Source organism: Eptatretus burgeri, chromosome 6, assembly GCF_056783735.1.
Source record: "Eptatretus burgeri isolate ZD-2024b chromosome 6, Ebu_testis_v1, whole genome shotgun sequence".
Lineage (NCBI taxonomy): Eukaryota > Metazoa > Chordata > Myxini > Myxiniformes > Myxinidae > Eptatretus > Eptatretus burgeri.
The window spans coordinates 8,457,939-8,469,134 of NC_140966.1; the positions used below are offsets into that span (position 1 = coordinate 8,457,939).

At 43.5% G+C, this 11,196-nt stretch overlaps 1 protein-coding gene across 2 annotated transcripts in view; it reads right to left on the bottom strand.

Moving 5' to 3' along the window:
- Positions 1-2,893: 2,893 nt before the first annotated feature.
- LOC147024199 (uncharacterized) overlaps positions 2,894-11,196 on the bottom strand; it is a 147,166-nt gene continuing 138,863 nt past the window's right edge. For both annotated transcript variants that reach the window (XR_015058811.1, XM_085883671.1), the window contains exons 4-5: positions 8,027-8,090; positions 2,894-3,263 (exon numbers count right to left, since the gene is read on the bottom strand). Coding sequence is in view for 1 of the 2 variants with exons in the window: in XM_085883671.1 (XP_085739797.1) it covers positions 3,229-3,263; positions 8,027-8,090 (99 nt within the window). In the remaining variant the exon portion in view is untranslated. The remainder of the gene's footprint in view (positions 3,264-8,026; positions 8,091-11,196) is intronic.

Sequence of the window (11,196 nt, forward strand, 5' to 3'; positions counted from 1 at the left end):
CAGAGAGAGGGTGAGCAAGAGCAGAAGAGCAGGCTTTGAGGACACGTGGGCTGATGCCGTCTGGACCGGTCGCAGAATCTGAGTCGAGGTTTGACAGCAAGCTCTCCACCTTGTCAGGAGAAAAGGACACAGAGTCTAGGGACAGTTGGGTGCGACTGGGTAAGGTGGGTAGAGAAAGCGATGGCTTTTGGACACAAGATTTAGCTGCAAACACCGAGTTTAGGCATTCAGCTTTTTGGGGGACAACTCCGCTGTAGACTCCCTGAGACCAAGATTTTCTTAATCACGTGAACAAACGTTGTTACACAATGGATGATGAAGGTTGGAGTCATTTTTCATCGGAATTGTGTGTCGTTTCTGCGAAGAAAGCAAATACCTATTTTGAGGGGGAAATCCCCCCCACCCCCATAAACTGCCTCCGTAGACCTCCTCAGACCACAATTTTTTTAATGCCGTGAACAAACTTTGATACACCATGGGTGATGAAGATTGTGGTCAAGTTTCAGTAGAATTCCATGTGTAGTTTCTGAGAAGAAAGCAAATACCGATTTTGAGGGGCAACCCCTGTAGACCCCCTTCGAGCCCAATATTTTAATGCCATGAACAAATTTTGGTGCATACATGGTGATGAACGTTGTCACAAAGTTTCATTAAAATTTTATGTGCAGTATCAGAGAAGTTGCAAGTATTTGTGGATGGACGGATGATGCGCCATCCAATAAGCTCCCTGGAACTACATTCCAGATGAGATAAAAATGAAAAGCAAGGTCCATCCATGCCGTGAAGCCGTCTGTCCATCAGTCAGCTGCCAGTCTCCTGCCAGTCCGTGAAGCCGTGTGACTATATGCCGATGAATCACATCCTGTTTGATCGTTTATTGCAGACTCACCAAACCTCTATAAATTACATACTGTTGGAATGTACCTTTCAACGTTTTAGAATGCTGAGACCCCCTTGACCATTGACGACCCTTGAAGACCCCCAAGACACGAAAGACCCCAAAGTCTCTATCTCATTTTTTCATCCTCTTTATCTCTTTATGCCTGGTGTTGGCTTAATGGTTTGGGTGGCGGGCTTTGGACCCTTGGGTCCTGAGTTCAAATCCCGCTCAGCTGTTGAATTAATACCAGGTGGGGTTAACCCTGCCTGTCATCCTTCTGAGGTCAGCAAAATGAGTGCCAGCTTGCTGGTATACTGTGTCGGAGTGGCGACCCATCCAGGATTGTACCCAATAGCCAAGGAGACTACTTAAGCACCAACGCTCTGCACAGAGGATGGTCCCAATCTCCTCCTCCTCCTCTCTCTTTACTGATGACTCCACCCTCGGCTGTACCATCTGTCATCCCTCAGATTGGCAAGCAGCAACTTCTTCTCTCTCTTCAGATCTGGGTAAAATCACAAACTGTTCCAACACATGAAACATGTCTTTCAATCCTGACAAATCTCACACTCTCACTATGTCTCTCCGAAAGGACCGTTTGGAATCATCCCCCCCCCATCTACTTTCTCAACAATCCTCTGGAAGAAGTCCTTTCTTTCAAGCATCTGGGTCTCACTATCTGCCATGATCTTTCCTGGAAAAGCCACATTTCCAACCTCGCCTCCAAAGTCAGTCGCCGACTGGGAATCCTCCGTCGTGCAAACTCCTTCCACAGCCCACCTGAGCTCCTGACCATATACAAAGCTTTCGTTCGCAGCCTGATGGAGTACTGCTCTCCACTCTGGACTGGTGCTCCTGCCTCACCTTTCTCGGCTTCATACTGTAGAAACCAAGGCATTTCGTATCATTGGTATCTCCCGCGATGAGGCTGAGTCTTTGGGCCTCTCACTTTCACAGCAGGCAGGTCTGTGGTCTTGCTATCTCCTATTATATCGTCTCATCTCCGGTCTCGCACCCCCCCACCCCCCCTGCTGTCTGCGATTTGTCCCCACTATATTTCCGCACGGCGTTCAAGGTCCGTCAACAACCCCCTTCTGGTAAAACTACCAAAATCACGAATCATTGCACACCTTCAGTCTTTCAGTCCTCTTTTTTCCAACCTTTGGTAGAAACTTCCTCACTCTGTTCAATCCCACTCTTCCCTCCAGGCCTTTAAAACAGCTGTTCACCACCACCTCTTATCATGCCCCATCATAATCCTTGATCTTTTCTACCCCCATTAATCCACCCCAACCCCACCTCCTTCAAATTTCCTGCTTTCATTCCTGAAAGTCCCTGTAGTGTCCATCTTGTGTACCACATGTTCCCCACCCCATCCATCTCCCTTCCATAGATCTCCTCATGTCTCTGTTCCCCACTGTTTTGTCCTTCCCACTCCTGCCCCTCTTGTCTCATGTCGCCCTTGCTGTGCGGTGTGTGTTAGCTCTCATATGAGCCTCGACAAGGTATACAAAAAAAAAGACCAGATGACCAAAAATCCCTGAGGACCCAAAAGACCCTGATGATCCAGATGACCCAAAAGTCAATCGCTGCAATGACTGTGGAGAGGTGAGCGAAGCGATCCAAACCAAGCTAGTGCACTATAAATACGAAAAATATATTAACAGTTAAGAAATATACAAGCTTATTAATTTACAACCACTTCCATTCATAATGGTGTTTTTCCATCCCATTTCGTATCAGACGTTGGTTAAAATCAGGAATAATAAAGTTGCATTTATCCTGCAGAGCAAGTGAAAGTTCAGTGATGCATTGTGGCCCATTTATACTGTTCCTCGGGTGGTGTTGCAAGATATTCCAGAGTGATTTGATTGGGTTTAAGTCAGCCAGGGTCCTGAACTGGTCGTTGTCGAATATATATATATATATATATATATATATATATATATATATATATATATATATATATATATATATATATATATATATATATATATATATCTTTGGCCTGAACCAATTTCTAACAGATACAGCACGATGGCAAAGTCTTGTAGATAATAAGAGCTCTCAATAAATCTGGTACTACAGTTGATATAAATGTTAATGCATATCACATCTCAACATTTATATCCAATATTTGACTCCCCAAGTGTTTCTGCAACAAGAAAATGTGCAAAGTGCTGATTGATTTGGGAAGCACAACGGAGACGCAAGGCACCCTGAATGGCAGCTACAATCCTCATACCTCAATCTGATAAACCTTGTGTTGAGATCGATGTGAAGATGCATGATCCTGTTCCTAACCTTGAAAACTTGAAAATTAATTGAGCAGAAATGAATGGCAATTTTCACAAATGGAGAAATACAAATATCCTCCAAAAAACTGCAAAACAAAATCAATAATTATTAATTTTAAAGTGCAAAAAAAAGAAAAGAATACACATCCAACATCAAGGTGTTTTCATCCAAGGTCACTCTTTACGGCATGTAACAAGTGTGTATCCATCGTTAAGGGGCTGTCACACCTTGACGTTTTAGCCAGCGTATGGCAAAGTATCAAAATATATGTAAAACGCTGGCGTACGCTGAACTATTGATGTTTTTTTTTTTTAAGTTTTGGGCGTATAATAACGTGTTGGACGTATGCATAACGTATTAGTAACGTACACAGAACGCTTAAATCACATATAGATAACTTATACCAACGAATGCTGAGCGTGTTGTCGGTGTTCACAAACTATGCCCAACGATAGTCTAACTTATGCATAGCGCGGCAGTGTATCGCTGACAATCACGTGGCGTAGGCTATTCATGGGCTGCGGCTCGATGATTCAAATCATAACCGCACTAGACATCGAAGTGTGAACCAGCTATCACACCTTGACGTTTTAGCTAGCGTATGCCGACTTGTGAAAAATTTGTTGAACCAAGCTGGCACACGTCGAATACGTTATGGATAAGTTTTGTATACGTTAAGGTCCGGTCACACCTTGACGTTTTAGCCAGCGATGGCAACGTGTTAAAATGTATGTAAAACGCTGGCTTACGTTGAACTTTTGATGTTTTTTTTTTAAAGATTCGGACGTATTCATAGCGACTTGGTCTTATGTGTAACGCATTGGTAACTACACAGAACGTTTCGTTGTGTTATAGATAACTTATACCAACGAATGCTGAACCTGTTGTCGGCCTACACAACCGATGCCCAACGATAGTCTAACTCAGGCATAGCGCGTTGCACGCATCGCCGACGATGTCGTGACGTAGCCTATTAAAAGGCTGACGCACAACGATTCAAATCATAACTGCCGTAGAAATGGAAGGGTCAAAATCGCGGTCACACCTTGGCGATCTTGCCAGCGTATGCCAACCTAAGAAAAATGTGTCTAAAACGTTGGGGGCACGTCGAATACGGCATGAGTAAGTTTGGTATACGTGAGTAGAACGCTAAATACGCTATCATAAGTCGTAGTAAGTAGAGTACGTCAAGAAATTTTGAACATGTTCAAAATTTTGCGACGTACTCAGCGTATGACACACGTTCCGCATGCGATGGGGATAAGTTTTACACACGATATGTGGACGCTTACACACGTCCACAAAGGCTACTTATAAGCTACTCATAAGTCGAAACACGTCGCGGTAATGTCTTTTTTACGCGAAACTTATTTCTAACTTGTGTTTGACGTGCTTTGAACCAATTCTTTACGTAGTCCCAACACACATCGACGTATGTCGACGTATTCCAATGACGTCTTCCGGTCGACAAAAAAAAAAAAATGAATGTGTTTCTCGCTTACAACTGCCATATAAAGAGACGTGTTCCCAGCGGTTTTGGGAATTGGTATATAAAAATGGTGCTCATAAAAGGGGAACCCAACAGTGTTTTCGAGTTCCTTTTTGAGTTGATGTCCATGTCAGCAGTAACAGTATCAGTATCAGTATCAGTGTTAGTATGAGTATTAGTAGTAGTTTGTTCATGTTGGCAGTAGTAGGTGGGTGTGAGGGGGAGGGTGTGGGTTATGATGGCTCGTCCTTGCGTCCGCGTGTCCACGGGTAGGTTCATAGGCTGCCACTCAACGATTTAAATGGCTGCATCTCCACTATTGAAAGTAGACGCTTGCGCTCAACAATTGGATTTTTTTAACACTCAACGACTTTGAAATGGTACCACTCAGCTAGTTTCATTGTTTAGAATGAACGATTTAAATTGCTGTCACTCGCCTTTGTTTTTTTTTTTTGTTTTTTTTGTTTTTTTGACGCTGGGGTTTGGAAATTTGAAGCGTTTCTTCTGAACGTGTTAAAACGCTCAAACTCGACTATTTTAAATAGACGCTGCCGATAGACAATTGGAATCATAGCCAAGCTAGACATCGAAGTGTGAACATCCTCGTCATGCTGAAGAAAAGTTTGAAGAATGCTGCAAATAAGTGTCCTGGCCGTGGCCGCGGATGCTGACGCAAGGACGATCCATTATACCGACGTCTTTCAGCCTATGAGTAACTTAAAAGTAACGTCTGTCGATGTGTGTCAACGATCGCGTAACGTGCCAACAACACGTTAATCATAGGTTAGAAATAAGTTTCGGGTACGCTAAACATTACCTCGGCGTGTCTCAACTTATGATTAACTTACAAGTAGCATGTGTTGACGTCTGTCAACGATCGCAGACCGTGCCTACAACTTGTGGCCAGCGTAACGGAACGTGTGAGTCATACGCCGGCATACGTCGTGAAATTTCAAGCATGAAAAAATTTGAGGACAACCGAAAAGTACAACGTTTAAAGCCAACGTACAACGACTTATGGCAACGTACTATGACGTATACCAGCGTGCTCTTAATGTTATCAAAACTTACCCATAACGTATTCAACGTTTGCCAGTGTTTTAGAAAAAAAATTCAAAAATCGGCATACGTTGGCTAAAACGTCAAGGTGTGACCGGGCCTTTAAGAGCACGATGGCATACGTCGTAGTACACTGGCATACGTCGACAAATTTTCAGCATGTTGAAAATTTCTCGACGTATTCGGCGTATGACACACGTTCCGCATACGCTGGACATAAGTTGTAAGCACGTTACGCGATCGTTGACACACGTCGACACACGTTACTTGTACGTTACTCATAAGTCGAAACACGTCGAGGTAATGGTTCGCATCAGTGTTCCAGACTCCATGGATTTTTGTTTTTTTTCTTCTTCTTCGGTATGACGGTCATGTTGACACTTCGATTTCTAGTGCGGTTATGATTTAAATCGTTGAGCGGCAGCCTATTAATTATATTATATTATAACCGCACTAGAAATCGAAGTGTTAACATCACCGTCGTAGAGAAGGGGAAAAAAAAGAAAAACAGGGAGTCTGGAACACTGACGCTAACCATTACCTCGACGTGTTTCGACTTATGAGTAACTTACAAGTAACGTGTGTCACCGATCGCGTAACGTGCCTAAAACTTATGGCCAGCATTATGCGGAATGTGCGAGTCATACGCTGGCATACGTCGAAAAATTTCAAGCATGGAAAATTTGTCTAACAGCTCGGCGTATATACGACATATGCAGCGTACTACGACGTATGCCAGCGTGCTCTTAACGTATACAAAACTTACCCATAAGTATTCGACGTGTGCCAGCGTTTTAGACAAATTTTTCATATGTCGGCATACGCTGGCTAAATCGTCAAGGTGTGACAAGGCCTTTAGACAAGCCAGAAAACATAATCTTGCAAAACTCAATGCTGAATTCTCCAAACAAACAATCTATTTCGTAAAAGTCATGATAGAACCTTGTCAAGCTCCTTCTCCTCCCTCACCTCCATCAGCATCAACTCAAACTCCAATCAAAATAAGGCAGAATGTCTTAACCTGGTGCTTGCCTTCAAAGCTCATGTACCCAACCCATCTCATGCTGTATCCATCTTCACCCCTCGTACCCACTGTGTACTGAACTTGTCCTTCCTCAGCTTTCAAATCCTGCTCTTGCTTCTCTTCGATTTGGAATCTTCAGCCTGGCCTCCTTTGGCTGCCTCCCGTTTTCCTGGAAGTCAGTCAATATCACTCCTGTTCACAAGAAGTGGGAAACAATAGAACCTCGCAACTAGAATCCAGTAAGCTCACCTCAAATTATATGAAAGAAATGAAATCCATCATTGCTGCTACCCCCTTTCATCTTCTCAAACAGCTTGTAATCTGACTGTGAGTTTATTTTCTGTCCCAGTCACTCAGCTTTCGATGTGCTGCAGCTCCTCTCTCAGCAATGAGTGGAGGCCCAAATTCTCAAACAAGAGGTTAGCACCATTTTCCTGAATACATTGTCACGTCGATGGATTTGCTAATGCAGACCAGCCATGTGCTTCACGAGTTGTCAAACTAAAAGGAATTGCACTCAAGCGGAGAGACAACTTGGCCTTTTTGAAGGCTTGGAGGGAGGTATGGGATTGAAACCACAAGACAACATGAATGGAGAAGAAGTACACTTCATGATAAGGTAAAATGAAAAGGACTTGATAAAAAATAATTTACCGATGGCACCACAAAAATAAAATCACTTCAACTCAAAATGCGGGGCCAGACAAGGTCTTTATAGATACGTGGATCAAAACAGGCTCCAACGCAAGCAGGTCTGCTGCATGAGCAGGACGGCCAGCCCACAGCAAGAACACCCAGTAGAGAAGTGAAGTAGCATCCAGCAGGGTGAAGGAAGAGAGTGTGAACAGAATGTGTAGTGCCCTTTTATCCCCTCTCCATCTGCCACACCCACACCTCTAAATGATCTTTTCTCATGGTCTGGCACTGGCCAGCGATGTGGCATGTCACTGCTTCTGTGGCGATGTCACCCGAATTAATGACGCAACATATTGCAGTGCACCCTAGGAGGTTTATCGGCCCAAACACAAACTGTATACATCCAAACCTACCCCTCTCCTTACCTTGCCTGATTCACAGAGAGGATACATATGAATTACGATTTCCTATACCTCATACCTTTGTTGACTGTACCACCTCCCTCATGTCATAAATAGTCAAATGAAAGATCAAATATGGCATTCGAGTCATCAGAAGGAACACAAATAAGCAAATAACAAAGATAGAGTCATCAGGAAGAACCTGGATAGAATTCAGATTTCAACTGAGACACTTCTACCTTCAAATCCATCAGGCACAGCCAAGTGAGTCTTCCAAAAACGATTGTATGACTTCACTTCTCCCTACAGCCGAAACAGAGAGACAAAGAAACAGAAATTAAGAGTGAAAGGGATAAGAGAGAGGAGAAAGAACAAAAGATAAGGAAAAAGCAAGAATTGGAATGAATAAAGAGAAATGTGAAAAAAGTAGAAATAAACGTAAAACATACGAAGTTCAAATACGTCGAGAAAAGCACGGAGAGATAGATTTCAGCAGTTACTCCAAAGGCTCAAACACAGCAACGAGTATAAGCTATTGGAGGTCCATCAGCGAGGAAGCACAGTCCACACAGCATCAGAATATGGGACAAACATAATCAACTGAGAACAGGACAACTTCACTCTAATGGTTCCCTAGTAAAAGAATATGCTGTAGCCTACAGAAACACATGGGACATGCTAACTTAACATGCATGGCAAGTGGCACGTGCTGCTTACTTGCTCGGCGCTCAGCATTTAAAAAGGATAGAGCGTGGACACACAATCATAAGTTGACAATACCAGTGCAGACTTTGATTGGCCCATTTGCCTCCTCTTGCAATGAAGTTCCTTGGACGGAAACACATTATAAAAGTTGATAAGAGAATCCTTAATAATGCCTTCGGAACTGAAGTGCATCTGACCTTCGTAACCCTTCCTCCTTTCTCTGATGATGGACTAACACTCCAATCTGTAATGGCAGCTTATTTCCCATGGCAGTCAACATATTCTTATCAACTCTTGGTTGATAAATTCCACTGATCCTCATGTCTGCCGATGCAGACTGACGACAGAAGAAAATACTATTGCACTGTTATAATGTGCTTCACCACATATTGCTTATAAAGGTATGCTGTACTGTAGTTTTATCTTTATCTCATTCTTGTGATCTTTCTCTCATTTCTCTCAATGCTTGTCTGTTTTTGACCCCAACTCACCAGCTGTCTTTGCCCTTTCTCTGTCACTAGACCTCGATATGAAAAATGCAACAACTCTTCAAAGCTCAGCAGCTTGCAAAGCAAAGCAGCAGGTAGCATCGATCTTGCAAGCCTGGCAACATCTTCCTTTCTGAAATTCACCAAATTTGGGGTTACACTTTCACCATATCCATCATGTAACCTCGCAGTAAAAACTTTCATCACCATGTAATAATCACAGCATTAATCATTATTAGTACAGTAATATTGCTTTGTGTTAAAAAATAAAAAAAATACCAATCTCCGAATAATAATATGAGTTATCTTCCAAACTTCCAACAAACCTCAAGGCAGGAGGAGGCCAATGGGGACATCAAGCTCGCTCAATCGTTGTTTGACTATGCTCTATCCTTTTAAATCGCTGAGCGTCAAGCAAGGAAGCAGCACGTGCCATTTTGAAAGTCTTTTGTATAACTCGGCTGGGGTCAGGTTCAAACTTCCGACCTCCTAGACTCAACGGATGTTCTAACCATTAAGCTACTGAATCTGGTTGGTCAGAAAACGATACCAATGAGAGCAAATTGAGAAAAAGAATGAAAAGGGTAGGGAGAGGGGTAGAGATGCGGCATAAAAAAGGAAATTCGGAGAGCGGAGTAAATGGAATGGAGGCAAGTTGTGAATTTATAGTAAAGAAAGGAAAGAAGAGGGTTAAAAATTCCGATATTTTTGCATATGTGATATGTAGATTGTCTCAAAGCAAATGAGGTCCATGCATGTCATTCCATCTGCCACCCCCGCCCCTCCACCCGCCCCCACACCCAAACCTAAAAGCAGCTTTTTGCATCATTATTCTGCAAAGGTTATATGCATGTTTTAAGAGACCCCAAGGAAGTACATACCAAGAAACATAAAAGAACCCGAGTAAAGTTATCTCTGTAGTATATTGTGCAACTAAATTACTTCCCCACCCCCACTCCCCCCCCCCCCCAATGTCAGTGGGAAGGGAACATGCATTGTGTTTTTAGAATTGAACCCCCTGTGACTCTTTTCTTCTCCAGCTAATTCTTTCTTTTTATCTGTCTATCTCTGTCTCATTTTTTTCTCTCCCTCTCTCTTTGCAACTTGCTTCACACATTACAAAACCAACAACCTCAAACAGCACATGACAAAATATACAGCTGCAGCTGGCTCAACCCCAACAGCAACATCAACGGCGACCTCAATGCCACGTTTTTATCACTGGCTGCACTGCGGAACCTGAGCACAACCAATGGATGTTGCCTGGAACGGAGAGCCAATGGGAAGGCAAAACACTGTCGGTCTCAACAGTGATTGTGAAGGCAGAATCACGGCAACGTCACAGCACTCACAAGAAGAAGTGGCAGTCGCAATGCCATGCCTTCCTGCAGCCTATAAATCCCGAACCAGAGCGCAGAGCGAAGCTGATGCATCTGTGGATCTACACGAATGGACTGGTGGTACAAGAACGAGCAGGTGACCACAGCACAGCAGTGGACTGGTGAAGTAGTGTGAGCTAGCAAGGTTTCGTGCAGGTAACTGGACCCAGCCAGTGGTAAATTATCGGACGTGTTGGCCACATACACACTAACTCACAGACATGTATCTTGTTAGCACTACTCTACTTTGTTCTCTTTGGATGCACTTAGCTATCAACAAGCACCCGTTGGGCCTTTCAGGGTACACTGACGATCACACCACCTCATGCTATATCCTCTAAGACTCATGCAGTCACCCTCTGCACCTCTCCCCACAAATCACATCACAACACCTACTCTCCTCTTCTTTCATCCGCCTCTCCCCTCTTTTGTTGGGACCAACATGAGACTGACGGCTTAGGTAGTTGAATGAGAGGCCAACAATATGCCTCATACTCTTTCCTCTCTTCTGTGTAGCCCTCTTCCTTACCTTGTTTCCCAGTATGACTGAGGCACCTGTTTTGCAAACCTGTGATAAGTGACTGAGTTAGACTGGGCTTCTGTGCTTGGGGTAAGAACTTTGCTTTTGTGACAGTCCCTTGTAAATATGTGCCTTTTGTTAACTCGATAAACCTTTTCCCAAACTGTCTGATTGTAAACTTACGTTGGTGAAGCATTGTGCGTCAAACAGAGGGCTTGTCCCCACCATTCTGGTATGGGTATCATTTCGTCAACACTTCCACTTGCAGTATCGCTTGGCCGTTTGTTAATCAAAGTGAGACATCGAGAACACGGTAC